At 37.8% G+C, this 14077-nt stretch overlaps 1 protein-coding gene across 1 annotated transcript in view; it reads left to right on the plus strand.

Moving 5' to 3' along the window:
- Positions 1–941: 941 nt before the first annotated feature.
- The window catches only part of LOC140152645 (protein phosphatase 1 regulatory subunit 14C-like), a 50768-nt gene continuing 37632 nt past the window's right edge, over positions 942–14077 (plus strand). The window contains exon 1 of the mRNA XM_072175074.1: positions 942–1228. Coding sequence (XP_072031175.1) covers positions 1091–1228 — 138 coding nt within the window. The 5' untranslated portion in view covers positions 942–1090. The remainder of the gene's footprint in view (positions 1229–14077) is intronic.

Here is a 14077-nt window from a genome sequence, read left to right on the forward strand (position 1 = left end):
CTCACTAGTGGGCGAAGTTTTTTTTTCAAAAAACTCCCCTGGAAATCTAATGGTGCGCCCCTTAGTGCCCCTAGCTAAGAGAAAGAGAGGAGGGGAGGGGGTAGAGAAAAATATCCCAAGGCTAACCGGAAACCTGTGAGCTGTAGCTTTAGAAAATTGAAAGCCAAACAATACGTTACTAAATTAATTTGGGCAATTTTTGAAGTGTAGGCCTATGTGCATGTGCCTGTCAATAGGCCCCTTTTTTGAAGTCGAATATAGGCCTACGGTATACGGTAGGTCTACCTGATGACCGCCTTTTTTACGTCATACCCGATGACCCCCTTTTTTAGGTTCGGCTACCCAATGACCACAAGTGACCTGTTTTTCTAAGATTGTATCATCGAAATGCCACAAAATAATGCAGAAACTTTCAAATTCTGTTATTTCAGCTAATTTGTAATGTAAATTTGGGACAAATTTTTGCTCCATCAAAATTTTCTACCCGATGACCCATTTTTTGACATTTTATACCCAATGACTCCTTTTTTCACTATATTATTCCCACTGATCCCCTTTTTCATTTTGTTTACTCAATGACCCCCCCCCCTTGTTTTTAAACAACGTTTTGTAGGCCCCCCTACTAATAGGTCGGACCTACTTCGGAACGCTGGTAGGCCGCGCTGACATACCCGTCAGTTGAAGCTAGTTGAGTGCATATTTAATTTAATTTTAAACCTGATTTTAAAAAATATATATAGGCCTAAATGGCATAAATCCCTATTGATGCATCAAAACCAAGGAACTGCCAAAATCATAATTTGCATAATATTAAAACCTCTATTTCCCCGAGATACTCCAGAATGGTGCTGGTGCCGCGCACTACCACTATGGCGCCGCTTGAAAACAGACCGGCAACCCATATCAAAACCAGCAAAGGGAAACTCCTTGGCGATCGTTATCCATAAATCGACTTTGCTGTGCATGTATGTGGATGTGGTATTGGTAATTGTGCATGTGTACATAAATAGTTCACAGTGATCTTTCATTTGTAAAAACAGCAAAATGGCATCGGCCACATCAAGTAATAGGGTTAGTTTTACGGGTTCGGATGCAGTGTCGCCAGATAAAGTATGAGAAAAAGAGGTACATAAACAGAACTGCCAAATATAATCGGAAAGAAATGCGAATGAGGTTACAGGTTGAAGAGTGGATGGATCGACAACTCCGAGATCTGTATGAATGCGAGGTAAGTGCTACTGTAGTGGTAGTAGGCCTACTGAGACAGTGTATCCCTGTAATATATTCACGGATGTCATGCCAGCTATTCCGATGGCCAATATATTGAATATGTGACCCAATCTGGTCCATGGAGGCCAAAGGCGGCAAATATGAAAGTCAAATGACAAATAAATATGCGGAGTAAAAAAACAATAAAAATTAAATACATATTCAGAAAATCGAAAATAGACTTCACAAAACTTCATATTAGAAGGCAGCCAGCAAGTATACCAGACCTTTGGTATTTGTAAGATTTGATAACTTAAAGGAGTATTTTGTTTTGTGATCCTAGCATCCTCTTTTTATGACATTTTTCAGTAGATATCCACGAAAAAAGCTTATTTCCAAAATTTCAGTTGATTCCGATTTTGCGTTTGCGAGTTCTAAAGGCATGATTTTGTGTATTACACTGCTCCATAGGCCACTGTTGTAATTTCAGAAATTCAAATTTGGCGATATTTTTTGCTAAACGAATTAATCTGCAAGAAATGTTTGGTACCCGGTACATAAACATTATGTAGCCAGATGTTTCCATGCAGTGTTTACTCAGAGGCTGTATGGCAAATTTGGCCCAGGGAAAATTATATTTGGCTCACTCAAATTTACAATGTTGTATTATAATTAGTCAATTTCAGGAATTACTGAGCCAAAATTGGGCCAATTTGGGGAGAAAATGCTTCATTTGGCGCACCCAATTTCCAGAGAGAGTAAACACTGGTTTCCAGTGGTATAAAAATCGCAACTTTTTTGAGAAAAGTGGGGTGATGAGGCTGCATGTGGATCACAAAATGCCCTTTTAATATTTGTATAGGTAATGATTAAGGTGGTATTGGATGCATTTTCTAGAAATTAGAAAATGCTTTGAGCTTGTTTTAAACAGATTAATTGAGTAGGATAAAGTACACTGATCAATATGCCTTTTGTTTGGAGCAAATCGAACATACGGTTTCCTAAATACATCAATTTATATTTTCTTTGTATCCTATTGTTTTTGTCAAGAGAGTAAACACTGGTTTCCAGTGGTATAAAAATCGCAACTTTTTTGAGAAAAGTGGGGTGATGAGGCTGCATGTGGATCACAAAATGCCCTTTTAATATTTGTATAGGTAATGATTAAGGTGGTATTGGATGCATTTTCTAGAAATTAGAAAATGCTTTGAGCTATTTTAAACAGATTAATTGAGTAGGATAAAGTACACTGATCAATATGCCTTTTGTTTGAACAAATCGAACATCGGTTTCCTAAATACATCAATTTATATTTTCTTTGTATCCTATTGTTTTGTCAATAATCAATATAGTTAATGAGCTAAAAGGACTGGAAAGGCTCATTAATATGTAATTTTGCCAATATTTTGCTAAAATCAATGCATAAATGTTCAGGGTACTTTTATTTTGCATACTTTTGCCCTGAAACTTGGTCAAAGTGTTTCTAATATGTTCTAATGTATTATATAGTGAAGCCGCCCTCTAATTTGCATATTTGCATAATTAATGAGCTAATTTGCATAAATGCTAATTAATTATGCAAATATGCAAATTAGAAGCGGCTTCACTATATAATACATTAGAACATATTAGAAACACTTTGACCAAGTTTCAGGCCAAAATTATGCAAAATAAAAGTACCCTGAACATTTATGCATGGATTTTTAGCAAAATATTGGCAAAATTATAAATGAAACTTCTCCAGTCATTTTAGCTCATTAACTTGATTGATTATTGATAAAAACAATAAGATACAAAGAAAATATAAATTGATATATTTTGAAAACCGTATGTCCGATTGACTCCAAACAAAAGGTATATTGATCAGTGTACTTTGCTCTACTCAATTAATCTGTTTAAAACATGTTTAGAGCACTTTACGCCTCATTTGATATACCTGAAATAATCTAAAATGCATGCCACTGTTCAAGTAGACATCACCCAGTGATGTAAACATGCTTGGCGGTGCAACCCCCCTTGAGGAACTGCCCCTTTCATTGCCCCAGTGGGGTGGGATGGGGTTTGCCCACAGAGGCTTAATATGGAATAGATATCTGAAGCATGTTTTGAAGTGCCTAATAAATTGGTATATTGTAGCTTTAAAAATGATGAACATTCTTTCCTATTGAATGATCCTTGACCATCATCCCAAGATAACCATATAGCCCTGCAAACAGGACTCCAACACAGGGGAGGGGGGTGCTGAGCTGTTCTGGTTGAAGGTATACGGCGATGTTCCACGTTTTGGGGTACCAGTACTTTTAAATCAATTTTTGTATATATATCAATTATCAATGGGTGGATTTTTTTTCAGTGGAGACCATTGCACCCAATTGGGCAAAGTGCCCTTAAATTTCAATTTACCTAAAGCATGAGTGAGTATTGAAACACAAAGTATCCAATAAACAATGCAATAAGGTTGAATTGTTTGATAGTAACACAATATGTAATTTTTTTCATCAAAAAATGTGTTTTTTATAATTTCTTGTAAAGGTTAACTTCATCACACATAGGCGTTCAAAAACACATGGCTTGAAAAGAGATCTCCTTCCAGTAATATGTGACTAATTATTCAATTCACATTTTTCCAGTATGTTTCCAACAATAAGAAAATGATAATTTGAATCACATAGAATTTGCAGGAGAATTTGTACAAATCTGAAGACTCTGAAGATACAAGTTTCTGCATTATAAATGAGTACACAATTACATATATATATATGGAACATTCCTGATACATGCTCAACACCACGTTAACAATGTTTGTTTTCTAATGGAATTTGTACACCTCACATTGCATGAAACTGCACTTCACCAGTCATTTGACGTAAACTCGGGCTATATACTTTTTTGCAAATGGGGTCAATGTCCAATATTGTGCACGAACTAAGCATACTGTAATAGATTTTTGAAACAAATAGCAACAATCAACGCGAGCAGGATTTGGTAACTATTAGTATTTCAAATTGTTATAAATTGAACAGGTTACATCAATGTAGCTCTGAGCAAATGTAAATAATTAAAATAAACATAATATTTCCAAATTCTCTGCTGGTATGCCATTGCAGTAGGCCTATATATTTCACTGAAGTGGGATGTATACAAAACTTGCAATATTTCATTGAAATGGCATGATACATGTTTTAAAACCTTCATGAGCGATTGGAATGATACAACCTATATCAAAGATTTTTTATCTGGCTTATATGCCTAGATGTTAGATAGATGCATATTATGTTTCGTTGTAATTTTATGTGGTTCTTCTTTCCGCTGTAGGCCTATATTGATATTAGAATTGCGGTTAAGGGGGTACTACACCCCTGTCCAATTTTGTCAAAAATTATAGCGCATTGGTGACAAGTAAGATATGTATATTATAAGGGCAAGGACTACAACTACTGCACTGGAAATTTTATTTCGGCACAGACAGCAGTTGTGGAGTTGCAGTCAAAAATGAGGGAAAACCAGTATTTGATCAATAAATCAATAACTACTTGCCTTGAGTTGCTGAATTTTCAGACCAATAGTTGTAGTCCTTGCCCCTACAACATGCATATCTTAATTGTCACCAATGCGCTATAATTTTTGAGAAAAATGCAAAAATAGGCACAAAATTGGCCAGGGGTGTAGTACCCCCTTAAGCATCTAAATTTGATCATTGTATACTAGTTTGTAATGTTTGAGTGTAAATGTTCCAGTGAACGATGCTTCCCTTGTTTCTCTGTGATAGCCAATCATGTGTGCTCACAGACCCTAAAAAAATCTTTTTTAGGGTCTGTGGTGTGTGACGGGGTACGTGCTTGTTTGTGGTGCGTGTGTCTGTGTGTTCATTGCCATGTAGTTGGTAATTGGTTTGACACCCATAGTAATTCCAATGCATCAGTAAATAATTCTAATGCAGTCTGATGATTTGTCATGTGCGAATATCAATAGTGGACACATTCTAGTTTTTTACTGCCATTTTGATGGCCAGTTTTGGTGATTGATATGTATAAGATCCATAGATTTAAAAATTGGGAGAAGAGAAGCTCTGATCAAAGACAAATTAATTATATAGAGATGCTACCTTTAGACCCAGTTGGTAACATTTTGACATGTAGAAAAATTAAGTAGAAAATGCGAAGAACATGCAATCACATATTCTTCTTAATCCACATCATCATGTTTCATCTTTTCTTTCCTGGTAGATAAAGATTTTTTCTTTTCATTCACCCACGTCCCGTTTCTAAGAGAACCAACATGTATGCAAGCAATATATTCAACTTCCATGGGGCCTTACCTTTATAACTGTTAGACACATACGGAGTCGATTCATTATAACTTACTAATGAACCAAACCACTGTGTTGTCCTGGAACTTTTCAAAGTGTGGCAAAGTACTTTCCAGGTGGGTCAATACACACAACACAGCCTTATATAAATACTCTTCATACGGTAATGTTTTCCATGTTAAATCTATTCATTCAGACATGGTGATTTTATATTTAGATCTTTAGTCCTGAATATGTTCAGTATTTACTTAATGCAGTCATTCATGCAGCGGGCAATCATGCTCTATTTGACATGTTTAATGATTTGTGTGAATGTATGCATGTTGTTAAATGATTTAGGCCAGCAAGCAGGTACCATAGGTGATTAGACATGTTTGGTTCCCAATTGCATGCAGTTTGGAATCAACCTGCATGTTTACAGAGCACCATTCCCGAAGCATAGCATATACCATGCCGTGGCTGAGGTGGATCATGCCGTATAAAACAAGCCAGGTAACAACTTTCCATCTACCGGCATGTCCTCACTATATGCTTTGCTTTGCGTGTCACAGGAAACTTTTAGCTTGCCAGACTTGCTGGTCTTCAGTAAAAAGCTGTGTATTGAAGAAAACACTCAATTTTTGCTCTCCATGGAAATGTGAAGGGTAACGGTTTTCAGCATTTCCATACCCAAAAAATAGTGAATAAAAAAGTGTGCAATGACTTCTCTTATGTGGGCACAAGCTGAACCGTTACTACCCCGGGTTACTACTTTACCAAGAGACCATACCAAAATACTATAGTGCAAGTAATATTGATCAGAATTGGGTAGCCACTTCCAAAAGACTCTATAGGCTTAGATGGGTAGGTAGCACCACTGGTTTTACAACCACAGGATCAGGCCCGTAACCAGGGGGGCTGGGGGAAGACCCCCCCAAATCTCCAAAGGCCCAAAAAGTCCCATTTGCGAGCGTAGTGAGCAAAAAATACAGTTTTTTTTATGCCTTTTTGTTCAAAGAAAGTCAAAATTTTGAAAAAAAAATCCACTTTTTCAAAATCTGCCCCCAGTCCAAAAAGGGCCAAACTTTGAAAAAAAAGTTCACTTTTTCAAAATCAGCCCCCCAAACAAAATTCTGGTTACGGGTCTGCCCAGGATGAACCCACTGTGGGACTAACCCGGGACTAATTAATCCAAACCAATTTTTTTAGGTTCCATAGATGTTCCTAAAACACATTACGAGGGCTCAGGGCAAGAGTATTTTAACTCAAAATAGCCAGTTAGAGAAAAACCACAAACACCAGGACAAAACCACATCATCATAACTCTGTAGAGATAAGATTTTGTGGTGCCGAGTGCAAAAGACCACCAGCAGAGCCAATACAAACTCTATGGAACTCCACTGGAGTTAAGATGTTGTTGCTCTCACTACAGACCCTAGTGCTCTGACACATTCAGTGAAGCATAATTTTCAATTGTGTAATATACACAATGAATATATACAATGGTGGAGTTAAGATTTGGCTGTCAAATGGACAGTGTTGCTAGCTACATTTTCATACCAAAATCTCATTTTTGCCAAAATTGGAGTTAATTAAAATTAAGATATTGTTGCGCAGAGTCCCCGTTCATTAAAAAGTGACCCTAAGTGCAAGGGGTTAATCAAAGGTCAACACAGGGGTCAAATTTTAAACTTGCTGGAATCTTGTTAAAAAAAACCATTTTTGGCTAGAAAAATTGACCACCTCCAGCTTTTGCTTATAACTCAAGAATGATATGTTACAGATAGGTCAAACTAAACCTTTCAGAATCCCATGTGCTTTGGGCAACTTTTTAGAAAATTGCCCTCTCTAAGCGAGATTGAAAAAAAAGGCGAACACGCCCCCGTCTCCCCTATATATAAGTGCAACCAACAAATCACAACAAGCATAATACAAACTTTATCTCCTTCCTTTTTCCTTTTTACAGTGCAGTTTGTAACGCCTCTTTTTAAAGTTATTCCCAATAAATGTCCAATCAAGCCCTTTCCCTTCAATCACTGCATTGTCTTTTTTAAAGACATTTCTTGTTAATATTGGGAACATTTCATGTGTTTTGGGATCATCTAAGGAACCTAAAAAGTTGGTTTAGGTTATTCCTGGTGGGGTGCAAAGCCAGTGGTGCTACCTCCCTGTCTATTGCTCATCAACTGCATTTGTGATTCAAGTGGATTTAATTTCCACGTATTGAGAGCTATTTTTCAAGGCAAAGACTTTATACAAATACATTATTTGCCATGCACTGAAAATTAATTCCTTCAAAATACATGCAAAATCCTACTCCAGTTCTGTAAGATTCACACATAAATATGTATGTGTGGCAACAAAAATGCATAGATTTACATATGCTTGTATCAAACTTGTGAAACGTACACCCTTTATTGTTGATTTAACTCCTAGTATTAAATATCAAGATAGGCAATAATAACACACTCTCCAGATACGTGCAACATATCTGTTTCTCCTTGGAAGCAAATAGATCTTGAAACTATCAATGTTTGTTCCTGTGTTGGTTAGTGCAAAAACGGCCTTTCTGCAATTGCTGACATTTGTATTTTGTTACATTATTTGCTTCCATATCTTTGAAGTATGTAGATCTAGGGCTATGAAGTCTGTGGGTGAGCTTAGATTTGGTTCTAGTGGTTCTTAAAATGCACATATGGTAAATCAGAGGAACCAGTAGTTCCCAATCTTTTTTAGGAATTTTACCAGGGGGGGGGGGGTGGGGCTGGGAGAATGGGCACTCCAATAGTAAAATGACAAGCATGTGCTGTCCCAACTTGGGGGGTTTTAGGAGGAAATTGTGTGAAAACAGGGGTCTGTGAAAATGCTAAAAATGGGGGTCTTTTGTGGGAAGTTTCTAAAAATGTTCTCTCAGGGGAAACGACCGGCCCTTTGTTTTAACATTTGGGCCTCTGGGGCCCCTAGCCTTAAACATTTGGGGCCAAAATGGGGAAGATGCTATATTAAATGGAGGCCTGTCGAGTACAGTTCATAAAAATTGGTTCTTGGGAGCAAATATGAGCCGGAGGACAAGAAATACGAGCGTATATGGCATCTTTGGGGGAAAGGGGTCATATGGAGTCTTTGGTGGGGTCTTTGGGTAGCAAACAGGAATAAATGGACGGTCTTTGGGACTGCACATTTTTTGTACTTTAAAACCCATTTTTGACCATTTTTGTCACATTTTGCCCCTTGAAAGTTGCCTCTCTCTGAACAACCCACCGAGTACAACTTTTATCACATGATTGTAACCCATTGATTGATATCCCTTGGTGAACTTGACTGCCTGAGCTGCTATAGTTTGTATAACATTGGGTGAACTTTGTACCTTTTATATTGATGATTGATAAAGTATTAACCATTGCTAGAATCTCCAATATCCTCATCTGTCAGGACAAAGTTCTTAATCCTACCTTGTTTGTATAGTTATTGAATGACCTTTGAATATGTTAGGTACAAAAACTCATACTCCTCAACTTGAGGTCAAATTTTGAGCTATCATTGTTGAATGGGATTATGAGCTGTGTCGATAGGAAGGAGACCATTTTGGATCATGAGGCATGGAGTACCATGTTATAAGTCAGTTGATAGTATTGACAGACATAGCTGGTAGATATTTACTAAATAAAACAGCTGAAATTAAGCCCTAGTAAATCCAGGCACATAGTTGTGATTTAATTCTGAGGTTAATTTTGTTACTACAAAGCGAGCAATGTGAATGTGCAAGAAAAAGTTTCATTTTTGGAACAAAGCAATTGGGCAATATGGTTTTCATGTGCACCTTATAGCAGTGCAAGTTTACATGTACAATAACATGAATGTGTCATGAGATTGTTTAACCCTAACCCCCTAAGGGCTTTTCGGCGACGGGAAGGGAAAGAAGGAAAGAATAAAGAGAGAAAAGAAGGAAAGAAGTTGTTTGCTCTGGGTGTGATTCGAACCCGAGACCCTCGCATGCCAAGCACTCGGTCGGCGACACTTTGCCACGGGTCTTGGGCTTCGCTGGCCAGCGAAACCGTGCCTATATATCACTTAGGGCGATTAAGCGTCATCACACCACGTGGGATGCATGCACTGAACAGCGCATATATCAAGTAGTATTTTGTAGTATTCAGGCGGGTTAGGGTTAAGGAAGCCTATACCGAGTTTCGATAGTGGTAACCTAACCCTAACCCCCTAAGGGCTTTCGCGACGGGAAGGGAAAGAAGGAAAGAATAAAGAGAGAAAAGAAGGAAAGAAGTTGTTTGCTCTGGGTAGGATTCGAACCGAGACCCTCGCATGCCAAGCACTCGGTCGGCGACACTTTGCCACGGTCTTGGGCTTCGCTGGCCAGCGAAACCGGGCCCATAGCACTGTAGGGCGATTGCGTCATGACACCACGTGGGATGCATGCACGAACAGCGCATATATCAAGTAGTATTTTGTAGTATTCAGGCGGGTTAGGGTTAATAAACAACGGTGGCCTATTCTCTCAATCTTATGACACAGAAACTTGCATAAAGACAGATTTTAATTGACCTTCAACCAATATCTCTGCCACCCCATATCTGCAACATCACATTCTTTACATCAAGTCAGGACACATATTTTAGCAGCCCCGAATTGAAAACATTGAAAACAAAATGGTACCTTGACAGTTTCTGGATCTATGTATGATCTATTGGACTCAACCAGAGTAGTATCTAAAACCAAATCTCAGGGGGATATTCAAAAAGAAATTTTGATAAGGGGGGTGGTCCATACAATTTCATCCTCCCCAATGTTGAGGTCTGTATGTGGGTTTCTGACCAAATTAACCTCATATTTTGCCATTTTTGCACCATATTTCACAATTTTAGCTTTAATACATGGCAAAATATTTTGTGCGATTCTCACGCATTTGTACCATAAACTTTTTATTCTGTCACCAAAAGGTGCTTGATTCACTATACTTGAAGATTTTTTTCCAACCACACCTCCCCCATGTCAAAAAGAAATCTATGCCACTGTTTGGGACATGCTTACACCCTACTCTTCTTGACGCTGACTATGATACTCACAGCACACAGGATCTTGTGTTCTCACTTGGTTCATTTACCATGTTTACCCAATTCTAAATGTACCACACATTATACATGTATGTCTCATGTGCAATATTATGATGGTAAACTAAATTATAAGCTTTTCCTGCTTTCCAAAAATAAAACAAAAACTTCACAACTTAAAAATGCTCTTTTCCATTTTCTAGTTACTCAATACTCCTGCTAGGACCCTTCAGTAAAGTATCTCTCTATGTTGAATCCTGAGGATACTCCATAGTAATAATACCACCCAATGCATTGTCTGTATAAATCATCTTGAGTAGATAGCAAAAATGTCTTTGTGACCCTTGCATGCCTCTATCAGAATCACAGGAGTCATATTGCAGGATTTAGAAGCCATCAATTTATATATGCCCATATATCATGCTTGAGAAGTGTGTGGGAGATCCCATGAGAATCTACACACTATATATATTTGATGAAGCCATAGTATCTAATTAAAATTTATATCAGAAATTCAAGAGAAAGGCTATCCCTTACACTGTCAGTGTTTGGGGATCCAGGGGGAGCCATTGTTCAGGTTTTATGTAATTTGTATGTCAAAAGAGTATCTTTTTGACTGAAAAGTGTCTTCATTGTTGTCTGCTATTGGCGATTGAGTAACAACATACATGTATGAAATTTAAAAGTTGCCCATAAAAAGAAAGATGTTAAAGATGGTTATAAGATTTACAATTGTCACACATTGATGTTAGTTGGTAAAATTTTGTTGTTTTGAAGAGTACCATGTATTTTTTAATAAAAAAACCCCTAAAATAAACCCCTATAAAAAATTAAAATATATAACAAAAAATCCTGAAAATTTCATGCGATCTCATGTGTACACTAAACTTAATGATAGGTAATTACTGAAGGTGACATCACAAACCCAGAAGTGAACCAGAAGTTTATAGATTTTAAGTTCATAGTTCATCATTTTGGTGTGATTTTTAAGCTTACCTAGCAATTTTTTTGTCATTTTTTCGTTGAAAATTAAACTTAATAAATACCTCCCTTTTCGAAAATGAACTCCCAGAGCTTTTATTAGAGAAAGTATGATGTAATGCTATATTTGTATGTCAGTGTAATTGTCCATGTAACCTGCACTTTTTTGTTATATTAACATGTGTAAAGTCACAAAAATGCAACAACATTTATGAATAGAGGTGCAAAGTTGAAAAAGAAAAGCAAACATGAGGCGGGTCCAACTTTGAAGTCACAATGTTTTTGTATTCAGTTGCCTGTAAGAAAATGTCCATTGTAATGTTCAGACTTCATAGACTTCACCTGAGGACAAATAAACAAAAGAAAAGGAAACATGTTATGTATGACTTGGTTAAATGTGACTTTTGACCAAAGTAAATATAAGTCACTTTGTGTAAACCGAAACAAATTTAGAAACTTAACAAACTAATTTTGAGCTTCACACAGGATATGTCCCACAGTTGTTATTGCTCTTGGCAAATATGGTTCATAAGGATTCCAAATGAAGTCATGTCTACCTCCTTATCCCAATCCCTAACCTGTACTCTCCTGACCAGTCTGAGATCCTCCCATCCAAGACTGATTGGTTCTTCAATCCCTAACCTGTGATTTTCCCCTACCCTCCTGACCAGTCTGAGATCCTCCCATCCAAGACTGATTGGTTCTTCAATCCCTAACCTGTGATCTTCCCCTACCCTCCTGACCAGTCTATGATCCTCCCATCCAAGACTGATTGGTTCTTCAATCCCTAACCTGTGATCTTCCCCTACCCTCCTGACCAGTCTATGATCCTCCCATCCAAGACTGATTGGTTCTTCAATCCCTAACCTGTGATCTTCCCCTACCCTCCTGACCAGTCTATGATCCTCCCATCTAAGACTGATTGGTTCTTCAATCCCTAACCTGTGATCTTCCCCTACCCTCCTGACCAGTCTATGATCCTCCCATCTAAGACTGATTGGTTCTTAAACCAACATTTCCAGATGTTGACCAAATTAAAAAGATCATGGAAATAACTTTCTCGTTAATTTCTTAGCCAAGATATTGATTAAATGATATGAGCAGGCTATTTGTAATGTTGATTGGGCCAGTTTTGACCCACAGTAAAACTGGTTCAGTTCCTCAAAGCATGATGCTCATGAATCTGCGTGGAGAATCAGCCACATCCAGGACTGGCCACAGCAGCTGGTCCAACGGTCAAGTTGATTGAAAAGTTAATGTAATGCTGTGAACCAGGGTTGCCAACATTCACACATTCATAGTGAGTCTTATGCATTTGGGCACTTTCTCACACTGTCACACCTTCACGCCACGGTAGTAAAATCCCACACCGAGGTACATATAGTAATATCACATGCCATAGTATTAAAATTTCACACTTGGTCAAAATATAATCTGAGAAAATGTTTGTGCCCCCCCCCCCACCCTTATTACATTCTCTATAGCATCCAGGCGGAAAAAATCATTGACAATATTTCTGTCCCGGTATGCTCCTGTTCAATCATATCTCACTGCCAAGCAACTCTGAAAAGTTTGCAATGCTGTGTGAACCATATACTACAAATGCATACCCATCAAAAGGCATCACCACAAGTTGGAACCTTATGAACTCTTAATCCTGTGATGGACAGTGGATGTAATTTTGTCTCTGCATAATCACTTGCAGCTTCCAGGTCCATTTCTACAGCTGCTTAATGGACATGCATTTGTTCTTGTACATGTCCAATGAGCGATATTGCAAGAAAATGATTTAGTGCTGACAGACTGATTGTATATATGAGGATTCTTCCATCGGCTAGCCAGAAAGAGGATTGATTACGTCAAGCTATTTATTTCATTTCTTCAATTAGATAAATGGTACAGGACAGTGTGCTTTATACTGCAATGCGCAATTGCTATACAATGGCAATGGCGTAGTTCATTCAATAACCCTTAACCATTATGGCTCAAAATGTGTTCCCCAAGATGTGGAGTATCAGGTCATTTTGTGAATGTACAAGCGTATTGAGGTTCAAGAACTGTGCCATGACAGTTGAGTTTGTTTGTGATCCTATTGATGAGTGCAGCAGCAGGTACTTCCCTGGTAATATGTTAGATGTCATTTCCTTTTGCAAGATCCATTGTATAGCATCACATCAAATGAGATTTTCAAAAGATTTCTTTCAGTTCACAGATGATCATGGTGGTGCACATCAATATCAATATGCTAATTTTGACTAAATTTTCTCCACAACCCCCTCACTTTCCAGGGTGGTGGAGGGGGTAATCACATTGTATTAGGGATCCAGTCCCCGGTACTCAAAACTCTGACAATGGAATGGACACATTGTGTGATGTACTTTTTAATATATAAGATTAATAGTCTATTCATGTATAACATACAACTGTCGTAAGTTCATGATCGAGTTTCATGAACCGGGCTCATGATGTGACCCTCCAGTGGTTTGTGTGTGGGTTGGGTTGGGGGGGAGGTAAAAGAAGTAGTAATATGATTGAA

This window comes from Amphiura filiformis, chromosome 5, assembly GCF_039555335.1.
Source record: "Amphiura filiformis chromosome 5, Afil_fr2py, whole genome shotgun sequence".
Lineage (NCBI taxonomy): Eukaryota > Metazoa > Echinodermata > Ophiuroidea > Amphilepidida > Amphiuridae > Amphiura > Amphiura filiformis.